This window comes from Denticeps clupeoides, chromosome 8 (assembly GCF_900700375.1).
Source record: "Denticeps clupeoides chromosome 8, fDenClu1.1, whole genome shotgun sequence".
Lineage (NCBI taxonomy): Eukaryota > Metazoa > Chordata > Actinopteri > Clupeiformes > Denticipitidae > Denticeps > Denticeps clupeoides.
This window is the reverse complement of record NC_041714.1, coordinates 22223020-22248779: the sequence shown is the minus strand read 5'-3', so window position 1 is coordinate 22248779 and position 25760 is coordinate 22223020. Positions and strand designations below refer to the sequence as shown.

Here is a 25760-nt window from a genome sequence, read left to right as displayed (position 1 = left end):
TCCTGTTTTTTTTTTTGACGATGATGATGATGACGACGATGATGATGACTGGTGGGAGCGCGCACGCGCCGGAGCCTGGAGCGCGCCTCGCGCGAATCGGCGGCGCGCAGGCGGCAGATGTGTCGCAGATGAGAAAAGGGGGAAAAGTGACGCGGCGGCGACGCGCGATCCGGCAGCAGGCGACGCCGCGCGGACATGGAGCTGTCGGCCATCGGGGAGCAAGTGTTCGCGGTGGAGTCCATCATCAAGAAGCGGATCAGGAAGGTGGGGAGGGTCGCGGTTCCTGTCCACGGCCCGCGTCGCGCGTGTAAACAAACTTCGGAGCCGCGCCGCGGGGCGTTAAAAAGCGCCGCGCCGCTTTACTTTCAAGCCGCGGGGACGTCGTGGGGTGGAAGTTGAAAGGTTACTAGATTTGTTGGCTGCTTGTTTTGTTTTCCTCGTCGGTTCTGCCGCGTCATACGCCGAAGGCGCGTCATAAACGTTACGTTTACGCGTAAACGTCGCTCGAACACGTGTGTCGGAAATAAATATAAATAAATACCCTCGCCATGCGTAAGACGCAAACGTGACGGCTCGACACGCCCCCTTGGTGGAGGCCCCGCCCCTGTTTTGGCTAAGCTTCCAAGTGCGGCTTGCCGGTGACGCTTGTGCGCCATGACGTCACTTCCATCCCGAAGCCCAGCAATGACGCAGCGTCTCTCTGCTCCGCAGGGGCATGTGGAGTATTTACTCAAGTGGAAGGGATGGCCGCCCAAGTGAGTAGAGCCTGACACACGACCGCCTCCGTTGGTCACGTGACCTGACGGCCTTCCCTCACACGCTCTGCAGGTACAGTACGTGGGAACCGGAGGAGCACATTCTGGACCCGAGACTGGTGCTGGCCTACGAGGAGAAGTGAGTGGACGCGTCCGCCCGTCTTCCCCTTTTTTACACAGTCCTACCCTCGCTCCCGTTAATCAGCCCTTCCGTTGTGCTCCACCAGGGAACACCGGGAACGGGTGCCAGGCTGCCGGAAGCGGGGCCCGAAACCAAAGCGGCTCTTCCTGCAGGTAGCCCATTCATCTGCGCCTGATTCCTGCTCTCCAGCTGAAACCTCCACTTTCCCCCACCCCCTTCCCGTTTAGAACTTCTACACCATGGATCTGAGGACCAAGCACCGGGCCCCGGCGCTGTCCCTCACCCCGCCTAGTGCGGACCTCTTCCCGCCAGCAGGAGGGGCGTTGTACCAACTGGGCAGCGGCCAGCCACGGCGGGCACAGTTCGTTCACAGGCCAGGCACGGGGCCTTCAGAAGACAACGAGGAGGAGGGAGGGATGAGAGGACACGTCCTCGGTGGTACGCATGGTCGCCACTCTGCTGCCCTCTACCTTATGTACTTGTTTAGATAAAAAAAAAATAAAATGTCCCTTCACAGGAGAGGGTGGGCCGGAAACCTGGGCTTCCATTAGCCAACCAGCGCAAGGGACATGGCATCCACAGGGCGCCCCGCGGGACGTCACGGTGACCGACATCACCATCAACTCGCTGACCGTCACCTTCAGAGAGGCCGTGGCGGCGAGGGGCTTCTTCAGCCGCTGGGATCTCGACCTCTGAGTCGCGAAGAACGAACTGCTGTCAAGTCATCTTCTTCTCGCTATCCTTCTGTCAACAGGCCCGCAGGGTCCCATAAATCTCACTTCCGAAACGACCAGTTGGAACTGGCTGGCGCTGCTGCTCGGTGAATCTGTCCAGACTTAGAAACCATAATATCCAACCATATTTATATTGATCAGTGTTGAGCATGTCCATAGCTGAGGTCGTCCGATAATTAATATAGACGGGAGGCCATTTTCCCTGCATACAACTTCACTATCTGCGTTTTAAATACACGTGTGAACAGTAAACCGCTGCTTTTCGCTCGTGTCCTACCGCCGATTGACGCTTCTTTCTAAAGTGTTCACTGTGCAGTAACTATCATTCATATTCATGTATGCGTGCGTTAAGTCGTTTTTGGTTTGGAGTGCGGCTCAGTGACATCACTACCAATCGGATTGAATTTTTAAAACTCTGGAGTGACCTTGATAAAAACGCACAGACGCCGTTGTGGCTGCAGAATTGAACGTGGAGCATGAGCGGGAAGAACCCCGAACCGTTCGCCGCGGCTTTCAAAAGACGCCGCAGCATGCGCCACACAGGCACCAAACACCAGGCATTTTCCCATGGTACAAACAGACTTTAATGTACAATTAAATAATTGGCAAAGAAATCTGACCACCAAAATAATAAGTTATTAAAAACCCTAAACTGAACAGTTACAATTTCTTCTTTTTTTTTTTCTTAATATTTTTTTGCATTTTTCAAAGAGATCAAAACTAAACACTGAACAAATGTCACCTGGTCTGTTTCCAGTCCAAAAATAAGGAAAGAAAAATAAGTAGGGGGACAAGTTGACATGGTTTGTACAGTGATTTAGTTTGTATATATTTATATTTCTGCACATTTAAGACATTTCTTCAAATGGTGTGATATTTGCTCAGCGATCCCCAAAAGGGACATTATAGAACATGACTGCATTGTCATTTTGCATCATTTCATCAAAAAAAAAAAAATCATTTATCAATTACTGTAGCTTCAAGTTTAACTTTCAAAAAATAAAATTAAATAATATATCTATATATAAAAGACAATGTTTCTATTCTTTATAAAATAAGTCTCAAGGCATACAGCCACAATTTCTGCTGTGGTTTATTCCCCAACCCAACACTGACCCTTAAAGAAAACACGAACTGAACAGCAAGTCCTTTTTGAAACCTTTAAACACATTATGGGTCACCAACACATTTGAAGTGTGTGTGTGTGTGTGTGTGTGTGTGGAACGCATCATTTCAGTGCTGAAGCGCAGCACACAGAAGGCGCACTGGTGCTTCGTCTTCAGTCTAAATCTCCCCGTGTTTCTCCTCCGCTCCAGAGAAAGAGAATTCTGTACAACCCCCCCAAACCCTTACAAAAAAAAAAAAAAAAAAAAACATTTTACAGGTTATTTTTCTGTACAGTGTAAGAAAAAAAAATATATTTAACAGACAGCGCACAGAGAGTAAACAGGTCAAGGTGTATCCTGGGACAGTGCATGAAGAAGGAAAAAAAAAAATATATAATAATAATAATCTGTACACATTTTACATCACGGGAGCGACTCCTGAACCCCAACTGCGATCGTACACGCCTGCCACGTAAGAGACCCGCCCTTTCAACGCCACGAAAACGGCACGACTTACACGCTTCCAGAGACAGACGTTTGCAGAAAAGAGCATTTGGATTCAGAGCTGGCTCATTACGCGTCCCCCCCGGCCACAAGTGGCAGCCGAGCCGCGAGCTCTTCAGACGACGAAGATGCCGCCTCCCCACCCCCAACAACAACAAAATAAACATTCTTTCCTTGGCTTGTTCAAATAATCAAATAAGAAATCAAAAAATATAAGTCATGCAGCCTGTAGCTGTGGAAGAATCCAATCTTTCAGCCAAGTCAAGATGCAAATGAACCAAAAAACGAAATGTATACGCGTAGTACAGAAAGGGGAGGCGGGGAAAGTACAATCATGACCGGTTTATGGTAGGAAAAAACATAAAAAAAGGTCTGAATTTGCACACTTTGCTCTTTAATTTTCAAAGCTACTTTTAAAATCTTAAAAATATCTGTAAAAAAAGGCAGACATTTTGACCCCAAAAATAGTACTCGTGTCGTTTACTAAAGGAAGGATTTTTCCTCAGCCCGCTTCCACTTTAAACACAACTGGCAAAAATATATAAACAGCAATAACTTACCATACATTACTTCATTTGTGACTTGTATATTTAATGCAGTATCTCCCATAGGAAGTTCACTTCTTTTCATTTATATCAGAAAAAAAAAAAAAAAAAAAAAACTTAAATAATAATAATAATAATATTATTTAACAAACAGCATTAGGAAAATGGTCAAACTACCACGCCCCCCACAGCACTCAAGCACTACATCATGTCTAAAGCATTTTGACTCATGTTCGTGACCAGGTCCGTCCCATTCCCACCAAGGACATCGTTGGTCCCTGGGCCGTGCAGAGCGCTCATCCCACCCAGCTGAGCGAGAACAGCGTGTTGGTCTCCGCCGAACACACCGGGGTCCACGGCGTTCGGCTGTTGCGGCTGAGAGGGGGGCGGAGGAGGGGGCGGAGGCACCATGCCAGAGTTGTGGTGTTGGGGCAGGTGCCCCGGGTGCGGTGAAGCGACTTGGGTCTGTGGGGAGATGCGATGAGGCGAGGGCTGCGGCTGGAGGCGGGGGGATGGGCTGGAGTGCGGCGGCTGCGACTGAGGCCGCGGCGAAGGCTGCGGCGAGCGGACCTGGCTGCTGAGGGCGGAGGGCAGCTGCTGGCCCTGCAGGTGAGGGGACTGGGACACCTGCTGCGGCTGCTGAGGGCTCATGGGACTGCCGTGCTGCGCCGGCGAGCCGGAAATCAGATGCTGCTGCTGCAGAAGCCGCTGCTGGAGAGCCTGCTGCATCATGGCCTGCGATGGACCCCCCTGTGACCCCTGTGGCTCCACCCCCTGCAACCCAGCAGTGTTACCTTGTAACTGCAACCTCTGTTGCAGAGCAGCTGTAACCTGCTGATGGGACAGAGGTCCAGTGTAGCCCTGCTGCCCAGCTGGAGGTTGCTGCTGAAAGCCCCCTGGCTGCGGCTGGCCAGGCGGAGTTCCATAACCCTGCTGCTGCTGCGGCGGCTGCTGCTGCTGGAACTGGCTGTGGCCTCCCATCTGCATTTGCTGCTGCTGCTGTTGTTGCAGCATCTGCCTCCTCATCATCATCTCTCTAAACTGTGGAGGCATATTGGAGAGGGTGGATCCCCCCGGCGGCTGCTGCTGCTGCTGCTGCTGCTGCTGCTGTTGTTGGAGATTTCCAGGCAGTTGGGGTCGTTGTTGTTGTAGCTGCTGCTGCTGTTGCTGCTGCATTTGACCTATAGAGGGCATCCCTGGCCCTTGTGCCATGTGCATCCCTTGCTGGGCAGCTCCAGGGTTCATGCTGACCTGCTGGCCATCCAACACACCAACACCTGGACCAGGAGGCCCACCCATGCCAGCCGGGCCCACTGCGGTCCCCGTGGTGCCACCGCGCCCCAGGTACCTTGGCACTCGCTGCTTGATGAAGGTCTCCATGAGCTGGGGGTTTGCGTGCAAAATGTTGAGCACCTGCTGCTTCTGCTGTGGGGAGCTGGGCGAGCGCAGCATTCGGAGGAGGTCCTGCAGCGCCCCTTGAGTGACATTCCCACTCATAGGACCGGCTGCTCCCCCTGGGCCACCAACCATACCCATCTGTGCAGGGCGATTGGGCTGCTGCTGCTGCTGCTGCTGGCCTCCCATCATCCCTGGGTGACCCATCTGGCCCATCATACCTGGCCTGGCCTGAGGCTGCAATCCTGGAGAAGGCCACTGCGGCTGCACCGGTGCAGGCATCTGGTTCTGAGGGCCACCAGGAACCCCGATCATCTGTTGAGTCTGCTGATCCATATGGGATCTCACCTGTGGAGGCAGCACCTGACCGCCTCCGACCACACCTGCGGCTGCGGGGTGGGTCATGTTCATCTGGTGTGGGGGCTGGACAGCCTGGTGAGGGTTGTGGGCGGGCATCATCCCGGCCGCTTGATTAGCTTGCCGCTGGAGCAGCTGCTGCTGGGCCATCTGCCGCTGCGTCTCCGCCACGCGCTGGATCTTCAGAGCGATCTCCATGGCGGCGGGGGGCGGCCCAGAGGTCGCGGCCTGCTGCTGCCCGGGGGTCGGCTGCTGCTGTGGAGGCCCTGCGGGGCCCAGCCCCGGTTTCCCCATGGACTGGGGCATCGGCGAGGGGCCCGCGTGCCGGGCACCATAGACGGGGAGGTTGGCACCCAGCGGCATCTGCTGCAGTGAGGGCTGAGGGGGCTGCGCCTGCTGTGGAAGCATCTGAGCGGGGTTCATCTGCTGGGGGGAGTTGATCATGGCGCCAGCGCCGGGCATCTGCTGGTACTGGCTGAGGTGCTGCCCCATGCCCGACTGCTGCGGCGGTGGCTGCTGGCCTGCCGCTCCACCCACCCCCGGCTGTGGCCCCGGAGTGAGACTTTGCTGGGTGGGAGTTTGGGGCGTGGCCGGCTGGCTGGGCGTGTTTGGGGCAGTGCTGCTACTGCCTGGCGACGGCATGCCGTTGCCGCCCGGTGGTGGCATCTGACCAGTTCGCTGCATGCTCGCCACGCGCCTCCGGAGGAGATGTGCCTGCTGCAGCCGCTGCTGGAGCTGCTGCTGCCGCAGCTTTTGTTTGATGTTGAGACAGAAGGGCACCGGGCACTTGGCCTCCTGGCAGTGCTTGGCGTGGTAGCAGCACAGCGCGATCAGCTGCTTGCAGATGGGACAGCCGCCGTTGGTCTTGCGCTTGCAGCCCTTCGTATGCTGCACGACCCGCTTCATCTTCTGGCACGACGGCAGCGAGCAGTTGGCGTTGCGGCACTGGCACGCGTGCACCAGCGACTGGATGCAGCGCTGGATGCTGAGGCGGCGAGAGTCACCCGGGCTCTGGGTGGCAGCTGCCGCCTGGCTGCTGTTCTCGTCGTCCAGCCCCAGGCCCAACTTGTCCATCTTGTGCTCGTGGTTCTTAGTGGTGTAACAGGTGATGCAGAGGTCGTAGTCCTGAGAAAGAGATTTGGATGAGCTGGGTTAGGTGAACAGTCCTCCGACTTCTCTTCATCACTTATATCACTTCATAGAGCTCCAATACTTTCAACCACTATGGACTCAATTACCCCCAAGAATTTTTGCACAAACTCTTGTAAAAATGTATACCTTGCTGTTACACATATTTTCTGTTTTATGTTAAAGACATAAAAAAAAGTGTAATATTTGGTTATGTTTGCAATATTTGCAATACTGTGGTCTGTAGCAGTCGCTAAACGCATTTCACTTTTTACAAATTTGAATTACTGCAGCAGAATGGCGTTTGTTCAGGTAGAGACACACTCACCTCGCAGACAGTGCAGTGGAAACGGGTCTCCACGTGGTGTTTGCACTCGTTGCAGGTGTAGACGAAGCGATCCTGACTCTGGCTGTGCAGTTCCACCAGCATGCACATGGAGCTCCACATGGAGCGGCGGAGAGAGGAGAACTCGAGGTGTTTGTCCCGTGCCAGAGTCAGGAAGGCGTCGCGCCCGTCCATCAAGTCGCACGCCATCAGCGGGTCTGGGTCCATGATGGGGGGCAGAGCGTTGGCTGTAGGCCCAGCAATAAGTCGGATCACAAAGAACACCTAGGGGAGGAGGACCAGATGGGTTCAGCACCCAGAGTGAACACACATTTCAATCTTGAAGAAAATAAACAGGTTGGGCAGAGATAAATATTTATAGATTACAGAACAATCACAGAAACCAAAATGACAATGGATGTATGATATAACGCGTCTTGAGTTGACTTAAAATTGACAATCTTAGTGCCACTACGTCCCACTCTACCTCTTTGTGCTTCTCCATAGTGGCATAAAGCTTTTGCGAAAGGTCATTGGAGACGTTGGGCATTCCCGGTTTCTTCTTGTTGCCTCGGCTCAGGCTGCTCTTGTTCTTGCTTGTTTTTTTGTTATTCTTCTTCTTCGCATTCTTGCTGTCCCCTTTTGTGGCCTAAAAAGAGCAACCAGAAAAAATAAATTACACTGTCCCAAGCTGATCATATGTTAGATTGTGTTATTAAAATAATAGTAAATTATATTAAAACTGAAGGACAGCTGTATCAAGGTGCTGTAAACTACATTTTGTCTGAGAATTCAGCTCTTGTAAAAGTTCTACATGTGAATGCTGCCGAACGTACATCAACGCTCTCATTAGAAGTGCTGTTCTCCTCTCTCTTCCGCTCTTCTTCCTCTTGCTCTAGCTCTTTGATGCTCTCCTCCAAAACATTGGGCCAGAAGTCACCCTCAAAATATGGAAGCTCCTTCGCACTGGTGAGCCGGTCCTCTGTCGCCTGCTTAAAAATGTCCTACAAAAGTGCAGAAAGAGTGATTAAGTGAAAGCCGATGCGGTGTTTGTTTAGATACAAGTACGGCCCTATGAAATCGGTTCATTTTCTCCTGAATCCCGTTTTTTCCATTTTAAATTCTCCCAAATTATTATTTTTTTCTGATCTAAACGCACCAATTCACCTAAAAACTGTGTGATGATCGGGTGGATGGGGACATGCAGTATGACAAATCGTAAGTTTACATTTACATGTAAATAACTGTTTCACAATATTATACATTCTTCCATCTGTAAAACAAAAAAGTGCTTCACATTTGAAATCAACAAAAACGTCTAAAATAATTTTATCAAATAAATTTGTGCCCACTTTCATAATGAACTGGAACAATGTTAATAAAATCACGTTTTGAAATCAGCTGATTTGTTTGCATGACCAGGAACCGATCGAGCAAGTGGTCCGGATTCGACACTGACAGCCTCTTCGCCATAGCTGACCGCGAGTTCGCATTGCGTTGGTGTGCGAACATCCCACCTCAACAGGAAACACGTGCAGTGGGCTGCAGCGCACTTCCGCATTTTACAACGGTTTCCGTTTTACTTGTTGGATTCCGCGATTCAGTCCGCGTTTTCCGCATTGCGGAAATCATAGGGCCCTATACAAGTTCCTGTTAAGATGGAAGCAGAAATATATTATATTAGAAAAAGAAACGTTGTGTATTCGCTGTGGTTAGTTAATTCAGGGTAGCGTAAATTTGTTACTAGCCTATTTTGTTATTTTCAAATCCGGCACTTCCTTCAGCGTTGCGACCCTAATTTCCAAACGGCCCTTTACTTTACTTGGCATATGCTTTTATCCAAAGAGATTTACAAGAGGAAGACACCAGCAATTCTCATTCGGTTTCTATAGATTTTGATTTGTTAAGTGCCTGACGAATTATTTATTTATCTGTTTTTTTTGTTTGGTGCGGTGAGTGTGTGTGTGTGTGTGTGTTAGTAGACTCGTCTGAAATACTTTTTAAACAAGTGGGTTTTCAACCGTTTCTTAAAAGGAGGAGACAACAAAGGAGAAGAGAGTCAATTGGGATCAGAGACCCCAGACATTGACCTTTAGACATAGATAAATGCTCTACTTATAAATGTTTAAATGTCGGTAACCGCGCATACATGAGACGGGGACATTACCCGTACCAAACGTTACTGATAAAAATGAAATAATAAAAAGGGACCACGGGAGCTTGGTCTAGTCTGCTCAGTTCCTCTGCTTGGTGGAGACTCGGTCTGCATCAGGACCAGGGTAGACTATTAACTCCGCCCACAGCATAGTGCCGTTTGCATTCAAAGGAGAACTACCAGCAGATACGACTTTTACAAGGTACTAAACGGCGACAGTCCCCACCAGCATACGAGATCTTTACTCTTGTATTTGAATACATCATGTGACCATGTAGAGCATTTATGGGATGCATCGATAATAGAATCTTCAGACCAGCGAAGGCTCACACCTCAAGCCCACGGTCTCTCTTTCTTTTCTCATTGGCTATTGAACACCTTGCATCAGAGAACACCTTATTAAAACCGGTAACACCGGGTGCCGGTGATCACAAAATATCTTTATATGCTGACTACACTGGCCCTTATGTCAGAACCAGAGCATTCAGCAATCATGACGAATTTTGTAAAAGCAAAACATGCCAGCAAAGTTAGGGTTATGGGGTGACTGGTCACCCAGATGCAAAATATATCATTTCCGATCTTGTTAGAATATTTTCTGGTAACCTGGATATGCCTTACCAAAAAAAGAAGCATATGGGAGGCAAAGCTGGATATTAAGATTGATATTGACACTGATTGATACATGTTCAATTACAGACTGCAGCCTATTCAATTTAAGGTTGTGTACAGACTGCATTATGCCAAATGTATATGCCATAAATTATCCAGACCTGTCACCCGTGTGAGACTGAAGTATGGAGGCACAAGATATTGGAAAAATAAGTAGAGCTGGCTGCTTCACCCATATGAGAACATTACACAGACACCTAAAACAATCATTGAGCCCGGCGAGTGCGAGGTTAAAGTTCAACACTGACCTTGTAATCATGAACAATGCGTTCAGCCACAGCTTTGTCCAGCATCTTTTTGTACCACTCTTGCAGTCGCTTAGGTTTTGGTATCTTCTGGTCAGCAGGGTGACAGTGGAATATATAATCATCACCCTCGCTGGGTGGACATGCCCAGATGTGCCCTGTGGTGAACCTACGTAATAGGAGAAGAGGCAGATTAGGTATAACAGTAGACCGTAGACATAAGAAAGGGAGATCAGAAGAGATGCTGGTCTGGCACCTACCCCAGTTTCTTGACATATTCCAGGTAGCCAATGAGGATCTCGTGGTACACAGCAGTTCTGAAACAACGTGGCTGGAAAAAGTGAACACTGTCCAGGTAGGAGATGTACACTCGCCTGGGAGGAAAAAACAAAGAAAGCCGGTAAGAAATATACGCTATAATGACCTCACCTCATCAAAAGTTCAACTGAAGGAACAAACCTCTGATTGGGCGGGGGGCAGTCAGAACCATACTCTTGCACGTGCATTCCAAAAAAACAGACGTCTGCCCCGCCAACGTCCTCAAAAGCAAAGAGGGCTTTTGATCGATATGGATAAGACTCCGCCATCTCTCCAGTGTCAACGAACCTGTCCAAAAGGGACACACGCCACGTCTATCAGATTCACGGTTCTGTGCGGTGTGCACAGCGCTTCTCTCCTTCATGAGCCTCACCTGGACTTCATGCCTGGCTTGACCTCAACCACCTTGTCAGAAACGTGCACCACCCGAATAGACACTTCGCCCGACTCCGGATGGTTCTGCCGCCTCAGGTACTCGTTGACCCGATTTTCCAAGTAGCTTCCCAGCTTTGTTTGCGGGAGCCCTGTCAGAAATGAAGGAAACAAGGAGTCAGCGGTGCAAATGTCACACTTACTCACAGCCACTGATGCCAAAAGGTCACCGGCAAACATACGTTTAGCACAGTATTTGTTCTCCTTCCGGTTCTTGTTTGACTTCTTCAGACAGCAGTCACACACAAAGCTGGAAGATGGAAATACAATTGAAGATTGTGACCAGTCTTCTCATTAATAACTGACACATACAAAAGGGGAGCAGCTTACCCTGATGGCCAAACTGTTTCATTATGCAGAACGCAGATCTGGTGCATCTTCCGGCCACAGTCCAGGCAGTCGACCAGCCTACAAGTCAGACAAGGAGAAGCGCAGCCCTCAAATGTTCAGCTCGTGCTGTTAAATCAGGTCTGCACAAAGTTTATTAAGCATTACGTACAGTTCAGGGTCCAGTGTGTCATTTTTCTTCTTCTCAAACTGATCTTTGTTAATCGATCTGTAATAAAAACAATAAAAATAATAACAATAAAAACACAGTTCCAAACCAGCCATATCAATTCCGAATTAGGAATCAGATTCTCTCTAATCTGGTTCTCAATACTCCATATAACTTTTTTTTCTGAAATTTCAGAATTTCCCATGTTCTAGACACAAGGACTGTCTGTATAGCAAACAAATGAAGGAGCTGAAGATGTATGAAACACAGTTAAAATGGTTTTAACAGCACAAAGCCAAACGATAAAGCGATACTCACGTCTGAGGCTGGGAGGGGTCGTCCCCCAGGGAAACGCTCTCGCCCTGGATCTCATTGAAACACTTCTCACAGAAGTGGTACCTGTCAGCAATAAGCCCATATTTTGGTGAACTACACCGTTCGCCATCAGTAACAGCCAATCACAGAGAGGGCACACGGAAGCAGCACCAATCAGGGCAGAGCAGGGCAGGCACAGACGAGGAGCGCAGGACATTGCAGTCATCAGAGCAGTCAATCATGATGCAGTGTTTTAGGCAGGGAGGGATTTATGGGTAGGCAGGGTTACAGTTGATTGGACAAATGCAGGCCGTGAAAAGCAGAAGTCAGGAGCAAGACCACAAAACAAGACAGGACAAAAAGGAAATTTGTGACAAAAATGGTTGATGGAGGGGACAGACAAGGGGACGCAAGAACAACAGACAAGACAAGCAGAAACCCGAAGCAGAGATTAGCATTGGTTCAGGTAACAGCTACAACATCAGAATTCAATCAGGAGGAGGGGGACGGGGAGTAGGCGGTGGGTGGGGTGAGGGTGTCACATGAAAACACTGCAAAAAAAAAAAAAAAAAAAAAAAAAAAAAAAACACACACGCAGCAAGGCAGGTTTCCAGCAACAAGTTCATGGTGAAAAGTTGGCCCTCTTGTATTGCATTTATAAATGGTATGATTTACGCTGCACGCCCACGATGAACGCGGAGTACTTCATTAACAAAACACAAGGGTCGTGTTTCACAATAAAAAAAAGGGCCCACTTTTGCCAATCAAATGCGTGACCAAGCATAGGTACATCATAAAGAGTTGAGTGATCGATCAGTTGTAAAAATCAGGCCGTTTCAGCCTGAACTCTTTACTGATCTCCTTTACTCTTGCACAAAACCTGCACAAACTTTAAACAAAGGTTATAGGGGTTTCGCACACACTTTTTTTGGGGTGCGTGTCTGTATGCGTTTTACCTGTTCTGATAACTGAAGTAAGCAGCATCTCGAGGGATTGTACAGAGCTGCTTCCCATAGCAGCACAGGGTTTGTGGTGAAAATTCCAGCTGCAGCAGATAAAACAGGAGGTGGGGGTGAGAGGTCACATCACTTTAACCCCTTTGTGCACGGCCCCATATTTTTCTCAGTCATATTAAAAAAAAAAAAAAACATTTACTGAAGTAAATTTTTCACCCTTTGTGCCCCCCGAACTCACACTAGTTTCCTGAAGCCTCCTCTATAAGACTCTGTGGTTTATTTTCCTCAGCAAATACTTTATTCCAACGTAAGGCATGTTATAACATCTGCTCCAGCCGAAGTCACTTTAGCTCAAATATATATATATACACACACACACACACACACAAATTTGCTCCCCAACGAACGCTCACTCACCAAATTATTCAAACGCTAATGTTTAAAAATGACATATGGCATGGATTTCTTCAGCAGAGATTCTGGTGGACGTGGACAGCGATGCTATCGGGCATGTTTTCTAATATGGATTATGATCACAGGCTGCACCAATCCACCTGTTATGCTGGACATTTAAAATGTACATACTCAGCTGTGGCTTTAAAAATATAGTAGTGAGGGGAGGAGGAGAGAGAGAAGAAAAAAAATAAATAAAAAAAAATATTACCTGGATGTAATATTGGTATGCAATTGTAATTTTAGAACATTAGAACCCTCATAAGAGGGTTCACAGCCTACACAGTTCTCCTTCCACCCAAAGAGAACCCACTGGGGGGCAGCTGAACTTTCATCAGAGGTGTCATCACACCAGGCGTGAAACTGTCTAGAACCTGGTACTATAACCTTGTGAAGTGCAGATATTTTTTAAGTTTGCTGTAAACTGTCAGATACTAGTCAAGGAATGTCTGCTTTGTACAACAAAGGTAACTGTATTGGTGAGAAACTATCTAGCATTGTTAAAATGGCTTTTGTCCTGTTTGGATAGCTTGGAGGACACTTGGGTACGCATTTTGTCATCCCTTCAAAAAACTGCAATTAGAGACCTAAATTTCAAACAAAGCTTCAAATTTCTAATTTCTATGTCAAGAGTGTATTAAACCAAGATTTTTTTTTATATATAAATACAAAATGTCTTGTATTGCTGTGTAAAAAGACAAAAAAAACAAAACTAAAAGTTACTAAAAACTACTTTCTAATGAATCAACTGCATTTTTAAATTACATCTTTATAAGGATGACTAAAAAGTTATGGATTTGTGGGCCCAAGTGTTGTCTTTCACCATGTGCACTAAAATAGGAGTTAATCAGCTTCACTCAAACTGGACCTTAAATGAACTGATGTAATGAAACGTGGTCAATCCGTATTTCTAAAACCCATGCAAGTGAGCAAACTCTCACAAATTGTGAGAATACAGAAATTCCATCAAAAGTAGAATATAGATAAATTGACAAACTCACCTTCCTCCCACAGCAGTAGCCCAGGCTCCGCATGACTGGATCAATCTCCTGCTCAAACACCTCAGCCAGTTTGGAGCAGTACTTATAGACGCGAGATGTTTTGCGGTTGTAGAGCCAGGCATTGTGGAACATTAGCCAGATGTCGTCCACGTACTGCCATGGCTCCTGGTACTGACCAGTGTCCAATTTCCGCTTAATTGTGGACAGGTCAATCGGGTTCTTCACAATGTCAAAATAGTCCTGAGAGAACCAAAGGACAGGATTCCATTTTAAATATGACAATACAATTTATATTAGTGATCAATAAACCAGACCCATAATAGCAATGACATGACTAACAAAAAACACTTTTCATATAGATGAAATGGCGTTAAGGTCACAGCATTTACAGAAGACCCAGTTTCAAACCCCACTGTCCCGGTCACTATTTATTGTAAGGCGCTCCGGATAAGGGTGCCTGATAAATGCCGTAAACGTGAATGAAACTACACATGCATTGCCGAGCTGGTTTTACATGCTCGCCACAGCAATGTACTCACTGGTATTCCCAGCAGCTGGGGATCCACAGGTTGGCGGAAGGGCAGGGATTCAGGATCCTGCCGGTAGAGAGCCTCCAGGGTGGGCATGAGGGCCTGTCGCAGCTCTTCTGGTTTAAAGACTAGGAACAGAACAAAAGTCATGAGGTGGTTTTAAGGACAAACTGAAGGAGAGGTAAACTGACCAGTATAAGGGCCATTAATAATATAAACTAAATTCACTTTCACTCCACACTACTAAATGGCCAAAAATTGAGGAGAAACTCACTCTTCTTTTTGCTCTGTGGTCCAGTAGAGGAAGTGAGAGTTGCTGAAGCCCCTGATCCTTCTTCTTCATCTTTAGGCTCCACCTTCAGCTCGGGCTTTCTTTCGTCTCCAGACGAAGATTCCACGGCACCTCCTTTACAGCTCTCTGTTCCCATATCCTCCTTCACCTACACACCATCCACCATGAGAGTGAGTGAGTGGCCATCAGACATCAGTATTACAGTGGAAATTCTGCTGGTGTGGTGACATTGCATGTTTTGAATACATTCATGCTCCTTGTGCACAGCCACTCACCTCAGGTTTTTCCTCGATCTTTATCTCTCCAAGCTTGCCCACCCTGCCACCTGTGCAAGACTCATCATCCTCGTCTTCTTCTTCATCTTCCTCTGGCTGCTTCTGCACCTCCATCTTTATGTCAAGGGTGTCGGCTCCATGGGGAGGGGCAGGCAGGGAGGAACCATCTACGCTGCTGGCCGAGGCGGGCGTGGACACTTGTCCGTCCAGGTGAAGGGAGCCTTTCTGAGACAACTGCATGGAGAATAGTGCAGGTCAAACTGCATTGTCCTGTCTGAGGGAGAATAATGTCACAATGAAGGTGTTAATGCAACGAAGCTAACAGTACTCACAGGAGTGCGGGGCAGTTGTGAGCCCATGGAAGAGTTTGGAGCAGAAACAGGACACTGCGGGGGCATGGAGGCGGACAGGCCCCCCAATGTCTGCTGCTGCTGCTGCGGATGTATCGGCTGATGCTTGTCAGGTCCATGAGGCTGCGCAGTCGGTTGGGTCTGCATTCCAATGCTGGGCAAGCCAGGCGTGTGTGGTTGTGGCGTGTGGGAGCCCGGGAGGCCCTGTGGGGGGGTGAGGTGCGGGGTTGGCGTGCGACTACGAGCCGGGGAGGGTGAGTTCTGCCGAACCATCGGCAGGCTGTGCGACAGTGTTAGGGGACCCTGTGGGGGAGTCGAAGATGCAGATGGAGGAGCCCCAGCACCAACACCACCTCCTCCACTCATAGTGGAGGGCATCAGAGAGCCCACACTGTTGCCACATCCAGGACCAACTATGGAGCCAGACTGGGTGTGAGGACTGCTGACTGGTAGAGAGGGCGGTGTGGGCATCTGAGACTGCTGTTGAAGAGAAGTCAGCACACGTTCAGTTTCACCCGGGTCAAAAGATGACAGGAGGAGGAAATAAATAAAAAGTCATACCTGGGTCATACCAGCTGGTGTACCAGGCTGTGCTAAACCAACACTTCCGAGCCCTGGACCAGAGACCTGAAACTGACCCGGTGTCAGGTACTGATTCGGCAGTTGGCCAATGTTCGGCTGGGCCATCCTTGACCCTCCCATACCCATCTGCAAAATCAACGTATTGAGTAATATAAATGAAAGCAGAGTCACAACATGCCAGTGCTCGAACACCAGTAGTAATCCTCCTCCCGTTCACAGAGTCTTCAACAAAAAGTGAACAGACAGCTGCATCAAGCCAGTGGTTTCGGAACTTGCCTGATTAAGAGAGGTGTTGAGGGGAAGGGGCGATGTGCCTCTGGGACCCATCGACTGTACTCCCATTTGGTTAAATGGTCCCATGCCTGCAGAGTCAATAATGTAGAGTCAGTAATGTAATGTATGTGTGTATGTGGTATTCTGACTTTATAAATAAAAAAAAAATTCTAGTATTGTAGTAGCATTGAAAATACCATATTATCATTACCATATTATCATATCATTGGTATCGAGATTGAAAGCTTAATTACTCAAGTTCAAAAAGTGAGCAAACTTGTGCACGGGTTAGAACTACTGAGTATTTAAGTGCTGAAGTCCCCCACTTTTCAGATCATTCAGAATACAATGAGCAGCTAGTCAGACTGATTTGGAGATCAATGGTCACTGAATCAATGGTCAATGGTTCAAAGTGACTTGGCCTGAATAATAATTAGTACAAGCTGACCTGCAGGATTCTGCATCCGGTTCACCATCTGGTTTGGTGCCGTGGGACGAAGTATTGTAGGATCTGGCAGAGGGCCATCTAAGAGGGAGCAGATGATAGTCAATGTGGAAAGCCATTATTTTACAAATGAAGAAAAACATACATAGAGAGGGCCATTGCATTTTAGACATTTACAGCATTTACCAGACGCCCTTATCCAGAGCGACTTACAATCAGTAGTTACAGGGACAGTCCCCCCCCCTGGAGTAACTTAGGGTTAAGCGTGTTACCCACTAGGCTACTCCCACCCTTATTTTTAGGGTGGTAGTGGCTTAGAATACCACAAAGACCCAGGTTAAAAACCCCACTTACTACTACATTGTGTTCCTGAGCAAGACATTTAACCCTGAGTGTCCACAGCAGGACTGACCCAGTCAGTCAACTGATTGAAAGTCGCTCTGGATAAGGGCGTTACGTGAACTATATACACTTCATGTTATAGATTCACGCGTCAATCAGATTTCAATAACTTTTCCATAACTTTATATGTTTATTTGGTATTCCAAAACTAAAGGCCTGGAAATTTGTCCTTTTCAAATCCAATAACATTCCCAGGTTTTTAAGGTCCGTAGGAACCCTGTATTAAAAACTTGATAATTTGATTTAAGGCCAGCAGCATTTCAGTGGTGGGTAATCTGTAATGTGAAGGTGCTCGTGCAAACACTTACTGGGAGGCATTCCTGTAGGTGGTCCAGTCTGGCCCATACCAGGAGGGACCTGCTGCAAGCCAGAGGACGGCAAGTTGCCCTGAGAACCCATAATACCCTGCTTCTGCAAGCGTGTCCGTCGTTTCTCTTCCAGCTCCTTCTGAATCTTATAAATCTTCTCGGCCAGCAGGTGATAGTACTCCGCCTACGCACCAGCAGGACAATGACAAACATTTTTTGACAAACTGCTAGTCCATTAAGTCCACTTCTTTAATTAAGCCTCCAAATATCTGAAAAACCTGCTTTTTAAATTGAAAAATTGCAGTTTACAGCTCCTTAAAGCTGGTTTTTAAAATGAAGCAGGTGGCCTAGCAGTTAAGGAAGCGGCCCAGTAATCAGAAGGTTGCCGGTTCGAATCCCGATCCACTGAGGTGCCACTGAGCAAAGCAACGTCCCCACACACTGCTCCCCAGACGCCTGTCATGGCTGCCCACTGCTAACTCAGGGTGATGGGTTAAATGCAGAGGACAAATTTCACTGTGTGCACCATGTGCTGTGCTGCTGTGTATCACGCGACACTTTCACTTTACTTTAGACAGAACAGAAAACCGGCCAAATTTAAAGGTGTAGAGTAATTTCCATGCCAATGGTAGACTCTTACCCGACTATTGGCCGACTCATACATGTCCCCCTCCACCTTCCGTGCGTACGCAACAAGGTTGTCCATCCGGCGGTCCTTCAGTGCAGCAGGGTCTGGGGTGGGGAAGATGGCCTGAACACTGGAGAAGACGAGAACGGCAAGAAGTTCACAACAAGATGAATACAGCTTCCAATCTACTGGCAAAATGTGTGGAGGAGGAAAAGGATAGGGCCATAAACTTCCGGGAAATTTCCCGGAAGCTCCTACTTCCAGTAGGTGACAGACAGGCATGGCAAGGTATTAAGAAAGCTCAGAAATGACCAACAGTTTGGAGTCGGCAGTTATTACTTACAGCTTGTGCACAAGATGGTTGCGCAGGTCCTGGGTAATGTCCTCATGCCAACTCTTCGTCATGCCAAGACTGGAAGCTGAAGTTGCAGTGGGCAGGGAACCCATGCCACCCGCCACACCTCCATCACTGTTAATCAGGCTGTGGTGACAGAGGAACGAGAGGGACGAACACTTCAGGCCAGTGAGAGGCGTGGAGTGCCGTACGGAACAGTTTCAGCTCCCTGCTGGACACTCACCCTTGCACGTTCACGTTGGCGTCCGCTAACAAAGCACTCTGTTGGCTGGCTGACTGCCCCACTGCACCATTAACAGAGTTCCCACTCCCTGATGGGTACAAAAAAACAAAAAAAACAAATAAGAAATTTTTTTTTACACTACCTTCACGCACACATCACTATTTTCAGTTTCTGTTTCCCCACACTCAAGACTTCCCTGTATTTAAAATATGATAATCTAGCAGTAAGGAACCTTTACTACAACATATACCAGACACCTGACCAACCTAAAGATCACGGTCAGGACCAAGAAGATTTGGTCCAGATGCCACTCACCCATAGCACCAAGCGGTTGAGAGGCAGTCTGGTTGGAAGCCTGGGTTCCGTGGTATGTAAGGCCAAGGGCAGCGTACGCCCTCTCGATGGCGCTACGGTCAATCTGGCCAGGGGGATTGAGGTTGGGGGCACTGGGCTGAGCTCCGGGCGCTGAACCCAAACTACTTCCCAGTCCCACAGCAGCAGTGCTCAGAAGAGCTGGTGAAAAACGAAAAGGATGAGCACCGCTATGGGTCATAATACGCAGAAAAGATACTGCAAACAATTCATATCATGAACATGTCAAGATATCGGAATTAGAGACGTTGCTCTCATAGTCACAGTTAAATGAATACAATGGAAAGTGTGAATTACTATGAAGACGTCAGATTAAAATGGACGAGGTCATTTTTAACTTTCATTTGACCGTCTTACACTGCTGGTTTCTTTTGTCCCCAGCGTTTTTGAGCGGCAGGCAGACTGGACAGTCATGTCGAGTGCAGTTCTTCCAGTGAGAGATGATCTGCCTGGACGAGGCACAGTGTGCAACTGCATAAAAGAAGCAGAGAGAGACACAAAGAGAAAACTATGAATGTCACTGTTAGTTATAACTACACAATACAAGGTTAAGTACTAAACACACACACAGACCTAGAACAGATTATGAAGAGCAGCGTGGTAGTAGCTTACAAGGTTCAAACCCCACTTACTACCATTGTGTCCCGGTCACTACTGGTTGAAAGTCTCTCCGAATTAGGGCGCCTGGTAAAATGCCCTAAATGAAAACCTCCGTCTTCACATCATTGTGAAGACGGGGAACCTCTAGGCACACTCACCCTGGCAAGACTTGCCAGCCTGGCAGTGGGTCATGTGGTTGAGGACGTTCTTCATGGTGCGGCAGTGGGGCAGGGTGCACTGGCGCACCTCACCATTGGCCTGTTCTCGCCGCTGGCACTTGTGGGCGTGAAGGAGCAGCACCAGCTGCTGCTGGATCAGCTTGCGCTTCTCTGGGTCTGCGGTAGGCGGCACCCCAGCCATTGGACCAAGGCTGGCCTGGGCATTGGGAACAACACCTGCTGCAGCTCCGGCGGCGATGCCACTGCCCGCTGGTGACTGTTGGGAGGCCTAAAAACAGACAACAGTGATGAGAGATTGGTAACAAAAAAAAAAAAAATAAAAAATCCCGAACGTAAACTACGACGTCCTGTGCCAGTATGATCAACCAAATTCAGCTCACCATTCCAGCCAGTCCCTGCAAGCCTGGGGGCTTTTTGTCCATGCTGAACTGTGCCAGGTTGTTGGGTAAACCACTTTTGTTTTGGAGCTGCGCCGCCAACCCAGGACTGCCTAGGCCATGGCCTGTAGGATGGCCGTATGGACTTCCGTAGTGCGGTGCTTTACTCATCATTCCCATCTGAGGAAGAACACAACAGTGTAAATTCACCCCAAATTAAGATGTTAATGCTGAATAAGCTCAAATAGTGGGGCACGATGACAGGGTTTTTTTTTTTGCACCGAATAAGAGCATTCAGGATATACAAAGTGCAGTCAACAAAATCGGCGGAGGCGGAGAAAGACGGGGATAATGAGACAAGCACAAGTCTCCCGAAAGCTTATGGAGAGGACATATGACGAAGCAAATGTAGCGCTTGTCTTCATAGTGACTACGGTGAGATGAGAAGTCAGTCCAGGGGGAGCAACCAACAAAGGAAGCAAATAAATAAATAAAAAAAACTACTAAAAACTACTTGACATTACTGTCTTAATATAAAACGAACAAGGCCACATACATTTTCTAAAAGTCTATTAAAAGTAGTAGTAATAGTAGTAAAAACCTCACTCATACCAATTTCTGAAAGGTCAAGTTGTAACCCCAGTTGTCATAAAAAGAGCGAGCCAGATGATCTCTTCCAGCATAAAGTCTGTGCAATTATTATCACTGAACTTTTATCACTGAAATGTGGGTGGTAGTAACCTAGTGGGGTAACACACTCGCCTAAGAACCAGAAGACCCAGGTTCAAATCCCACTTACTACCATCGTGTCCCTGAGCAAGACACTTAACCCTGAGCGTCTCTAGGGGGGGACTGTCCCTGTAACTACTGATTGTAAGTCGCTCTGGATAAGGGCGTCTGATAAATGCCGTAAATGTACCTTTATTACGACACAAGCTGCCCAATGAATGGCTGCACCCTAGTGGTCATTAAACTGGACCCCTCACCATTAACTCATTATTTAGTGGGGTGGCATCTGCTTCATTATTGCATGACGCACTGGCATAAAATGGATGGAATTTTGTTTTAGGAAATTAATTGTTAGATTTCACTTATGAGAGAAATAAATCTTCTTGGTCCTGACCGTGATCTTTAGGTTGGTCAGGTGTCTGATGGAGGTACCTTGTTCAGAGCTCCTGGCTGCTGTGGCCTGAGCGTATTCTGCCCGGCGGGTCCTCCTGCTCCAGTCTGCTGCTGCTGATGTTGTTGAAGCGTTTCAGCAAGCAGGTTACTGTTGGCTCCCATTCCTGGGTTGGGGTAACCCATCCGAGGGGAGCCATTCATCACCTGCCCACCCAGCATGCCCTGCTGCTGAGGCGAGGGCCCCATCGCCTGCTGCTGCAGTCCGTTGCCTTTCTGCACTCCCAGCATGCCTCTGTTCAATCCGACCCCCATTCCAGCCATTTGCTGCTGTTGCAGCAGACCAGCCTGTTGAGGAGACAAGTGCTGTGGCTGCTGCTGGGACTGAGGGCCCATTCCCTGGGGTCCTGGAGACATTTTCATGCTTCCCAAAAGCCCCATCCCAGGCGTGGCCTGGCCATCAGCTGGTCCCTGCTGATGCTGGGGCGCCGAGGAGGGCGCTCCCGACCGCAAAAGCTCAGAGAGCTGCTTGTGCTTGGCTACTGCTGACGCATCCTGGCCTCCAGATCCCATCAACCCCATTCCAACGGTCCCTGGGCCACCTCCCAGACTGGCATGCAGCTGACTGAGGTCTCCACCGTTAACCAGCCCTGGCTCAGAGGGAATGATGAGCTCGTCCGGGAGATCCTGCTCCAGGTCGAAGAAAGAGCCAAAATCTGCAAACGAAAAAAGGGGAAAATGTCAAATGCCAAAACAAAAACTTACGCCATTTATAGATATTTTTTATCTTAATACAATCCAGGTCACTGCAAATCAGTGAAAAAAAAGACGGTACGGTAAAAAGTATAGGACAGCTGCTGACTAAAAGGGATATTGCGCATGTACACTGTGAGATGTGATTAAATACACAGATGCAGACAGAAAACAGTGGCGGAGAAAAAGCACGAGCAAAAAAAACTGCCATTCAGGCCACAACACGGATTCAATTAACCAGCTAACTACAAACTGAATTACATTCTTCAGCTGCCTGAAGCGAAATCCACCTGCTCCACCACCTCAGTCGCATCACGCAGCCAGGAGGAACGGTTCGAGCTCACACGGTCTCTCCGGGAGGGGAATAAGACCAAAAAACTTCGCTCCAAATCAAAACCAGCAGCACCAAAGATGCCACAATTTTCACCACAGTAACCAATTACTTTGTTTTCAACCTCATGATCTCGACAAAAAAAAAAGAAAAAAAAAACTAAACCACAAGGCGGGCTTAATACGGCAGCATTTCAAAGGCCGCAGGCTGTGGACAAGCGAACAGACAGAGGAGCAACATGCATGTGCAGTTTCCACGTACGAAGTCTCGTAATTCTAACGTACAGTCAGCGGTGTGGTGTAGCTTTCTACGAACAGATCGAGGAGCAACATGCATGTGCAGTTTCCACGTACGAAGTCTCGAAATTCTAACGTACAGTCAGCGGTGTGGTGTAGCTTTCTACGAACAGATCGAGGAGCAACATGCATGTGCAGTTTCCATGTACGAAGTCTCGTAATTCTTACGTACAGTCAGCGGTGCAGTGTAGTTCGGTGTAGCTTTATACTTGGTCAAGGTTGAGATGCACTGTCTGCATTTGAAGCGGCAATTAAAATGGTCACCTCTGGCACGTCCAGCGCACAAGCGATAAGTCAGTGATTTATAAAAAGGAGACTCAACAACACAAATGACCTGGCCGTTGGGTCAGGAGATGGACGTGTGCCTAGCAGCATGGTTTGGGTGTGTTGGTTAACTGCTGCTGTGGTCCAGCATGGGGTGATTTTTGCAGTCTCCGGAGGCTGTGGCTTGCACAGGGGGCTTAAGTGTAGAGTTACCCCAGCGATGCTCGGGCGTGCATGGCGTTGTTGTGGCGTAGACGCGGTTCCAGCCGTGATGCCGAACAGAAAGATGCGACGGAGCTTATAGTTCAACGTCGAAGTTCGCTGCCCTGCCGATTAACAATAACACAGCGCTCGGGTCACACGCCAAAGACCCACGCAGGGGAAATGAAAGTCGGGAAGTTAGTTGGCGGACGGGAGCTGCTGTCGGCCCGCTGGTCGTCGCCCACAGCCGAGGGGTGAACCGTGAAACCGGGAAGGTCCCCCGGACCCGAAGCGGCCAGACACTGTGCTACCGGTCACAACAACACCCCCCAAATCCACGTTTTAAACTCTTGCGTATTACGAATAAAAGACCCGAACCGCGGAACCGCCGCAGGTGTAGCCACCCAACAGGCCGCCCGAGTGGCGCCACAACCCGGTCACCGTTTAAAATCCAGCCCGGTCTCGGCCGGAGGTGCTCCGCAAGAAGTGATGTTTACGTGCCGATAGGAACCGTGGACGACGGAACAGCGTGAAACAGTCCGTGGTCGAATAAAAACGCACCGCCGACAGCAGTAAACCCCGCCCGGAGACGTGCGAACCGCGGCGATTCGTGTTTTAACTTCGGCCAGACTCGCTGCTCCGTTAGCCTAACAGGCTAACGCTAGCGGCTAGCCGCTCGGCGCGGATCCCGAGATAAAAAAACCCGCAGGAAAATAAAAAGCCGGGCGACGCAAACGGCCCGGCACAAGCACGCAATCCGGCTAAAATGCGGCACACGTCGGGAGGAAAGGCGGCTTTTATTACCGTTCCCGTCGCTGGCGGAGGCCGACAGGGCCGGAGAGGAGAGTTTAGGCCTCTTGGCTGAAGACGGCCCGGACTCCAGAAGGTTCTCGGCCATTTTTTTGACCAAATAGGAAAAAATAAATTAAAACAAATCTCCGCACGACGCGAGCCTCCCGCCCGCGTTCCCGGCCCGTGTCTTGCGTCGCCGCGAATCGCGACTTTTCCCCCCTCCTTTTGGGGCCAAGGGGGGGAAAGTCCTGGCTAGACGAGCTCCTCTTTCCTGGTTCTCCTCTCGGGTTCAGCTCGGTGGACCGACCCCCCCGGGCCGATTTTCCTCCTTTATTCGCCACGGCGAGCGGCGGGGGAGGCGGGGGAGTCGGGAGCGGAGCCGCTCGGAGCCAAACAACTTTCTTAGAATAAAAAGGTGAAAAACGAAGCGCTCGCTGTTATTAAAACGCGCTTTTAACGGACGTTCGGCGTCGACCAAACGAGCCGCTTTCATCCGCCAAAACGCTTCATAACTTCACCCCAAACTTTTCACTCGTCCCCTAATAATAATTTCTAATAAATACGTACATTATTATACACATTCAATAGCAAGCGATGGTTTGTACAGATTTGACTAGTTCTGTTTTTTTTTTTTTTTTTTAATTATAATCAAACTCTATATAATAAAAAAATAATTCATTGTAAAAGCCTAAAACTATCCACCACTTTAGGTCTGAGCGGATCATAAAATATAGATTGTATTATCATATAAATACAAATAAAATAACATTAATACACAAAAAGGACACGTGGGAAAATGGTGTTGCTGAATGAAGAAGATGGATTTGTTTATCTTTGTTGTACAATATTTCATGTTATTGTGACTTTTCCTGAATTGCAAGTCTTAACCCAAAAGGCTACCTAAGTAAATACAACTCCGATTCCAGAAAGTTGGGAAGCTGTACAAAAATTATTAACAATATTACAGAGCAATTAAAACTATTATCTCATTGAATTTATGGTTGTGAAATGTATTTAAAACATTTGGATGGGGACAATAAAAGGCTGAAAGAGTAAGTGGTACTAAAAAGAAACAGGAGGAACATTTTGCACATAAGCAGGTTAACTAATGGCAGGTCAGTAACATAACTGGGTATACGAGGCAATAAAGAATTCTCTCAGAAGTCAAATATCATAACTGACTGTACATATTATCAAAGAAAGATTCTGTGCAAAATCAATGCTGGACGCCTTTAGGTGCCCAGGTGGGACAATCCCACCTGGGCACATATTTTCTCCCTGGGTTCTCCAGTTTCCTCCTGCCATCTAAAGGTATGCACACTAGGAGGACTGGCAACTCTAAATTGTTAACAGTTGTGCATCTGAATGAAAGTTTTGCTAATCATTAATGCACCGCTCAACTACAACATTAACACCACCACCTTATTTTGATTAGACCTCTCTTATGCCACCAAAGAGCCCTGGCCCTAACCCCATAAAATGGGGTTGCACTAGTCCTCTGAAGGTAAGCCATCAGTAGCAGATCCTTTAAGTCATGTAAGTTGTAAGGTGTGGCCTCCATCGATCGGACCTGTTTTTTCAAGACGTACCACAGATGCTTGGCTGTATGAAGATCTGGAGAACCTGGTGGTCAACTCATCATCTCAAACTCGTTGTGTTCCTCAAACCATTCTTGAAGTGTTGCAGGGAACCCTGGCGCATTATCCTGGTTATAGAGGACACTGCCATTAAGGAACACTGCTTCCATGAAAGAGTGCATTTAGGGCCGCCCATTACACT

At 48.3% G+C, this 25760-nt stretch overlaps 2 protein-coding genes across 2 annotated transcripts; one reads left to right on the top strand and one right to left on the bottom strand.

Moving 5' to 3' along the window:
• The first annotated feature begins 52 nt into the window (after positions 1 to 52).
• cbx7b (chromobox homolog 7b) lies at positions 53 to 2700 on the top strand. Its single transcript, XM_028988119.1, has 6 exons — positions 53 to 264; positions 712 to 755; positions 829 to 894; positions 983 to 1049; positions 1125 to 1335; positions 1415 to 2700. The coding sequence occupies exons 1-6, from the start codon at positions 196 to 198 to the stop codon at positions 1591 to 1593; spliced, it is 636 nt and encodes a 211-aa protein (XP_028843952.1). The 5' UTR covers positions 53 to 195; the 3' UTR covers positions 1594 to 2700.
• ep300a (EP300 lysine acetyltransferase a) lies at positions 2198 to 24298 on the bottom strand. The gene is made up of 31 exons (XM_028987990.1): positions 23994 to 24298; positions 21387 to 22060; positions 20229 to 20405; positions 19828 to 20116; positions 19427 to 19540; positions 19013 to 19210; positions 18698 to 18785; positions 18463 to 18600; positions 18132 to 18249; positions 17492 to 17675; positions 16785 to 16862; positions 16340 to 16425; positions 16043 to 16189; positions 15464 to 15961; positions 15132 to 15365; positions 14839 to 15004; positions 14574 to 14692; positions 14035 to 14274; positions 12581 to 12669; positions 11628 to 11708; positions 11313 to 11369; positions 11144 to 11221; positions 10996 to 11063; positions 10755 to 10905; positions 10523 to 10669; positions 10324 to 10437; positions 10067 to 10232; positions 7828 to 7995; positions 7479 to 7640; positions 6995 to 7276; positions 2198 to 6663 (listed from the first exon to the last, which is right to left on the bottom strand). Exons 1-31 carry the CDS (start codon positions 24085 to 24087, stop codon positions 3988 to 3990), a joined length of 7881 nt encoding a protein of 2626 aa, XP_028843823.1. The 5' UTR covers positions 24088 to 24298; the 3' UTR covers positions 2198 to 3987.
• Positions 24299 to 25760: the final 1462 nt, after the last annotated feature.

Bases quoted from the DNA above. Each gene is read 5' to 3' on its own strand.
- cbx7b (XM_028988119.1), top strand. From the start codon at position 196: ATGGAGCTGTCGGCCATCGGGGAGCAAGTGTTCGCGGTGGAGTCCATC. The intron at 1,050-1,124 runs GTAGCCCATTCA...CTTCCCGTTTAG, and splicing joins CAAAGCGGCTCTTCCTGCAG to AACTTCTACACCATGGATCT. The intron at 1,336-1,414 runs GTACGCATGGTC...GTCCCTTCACAG, and splicing joins GAGAGGACACGTCCTCGGTG to GAGAGGGTGGGCCGGAAACC.
- ep300a (XM_028987990.1), bottom strand. From the start codon at position 24,087: ATGGCCGAGAACCTTCTGGAGTCCGGGCCGTCTTCAGCCAAGAGGCCT. The intron at 16,426-16,784 runs GTCAGCTTGTAC...TTGACTCTGCAG, and splicing joins CCGGATGCAGAATCCTGCAG to GCATGGGACCATTTAACCAA. The intron at 15,962-16,042 runs GTATGACTTTTT...TCTCTTCAACAG, and splicing joins CACCAGCTGGTATGACCCAG to CAGTCTCAGATGCCCACACC.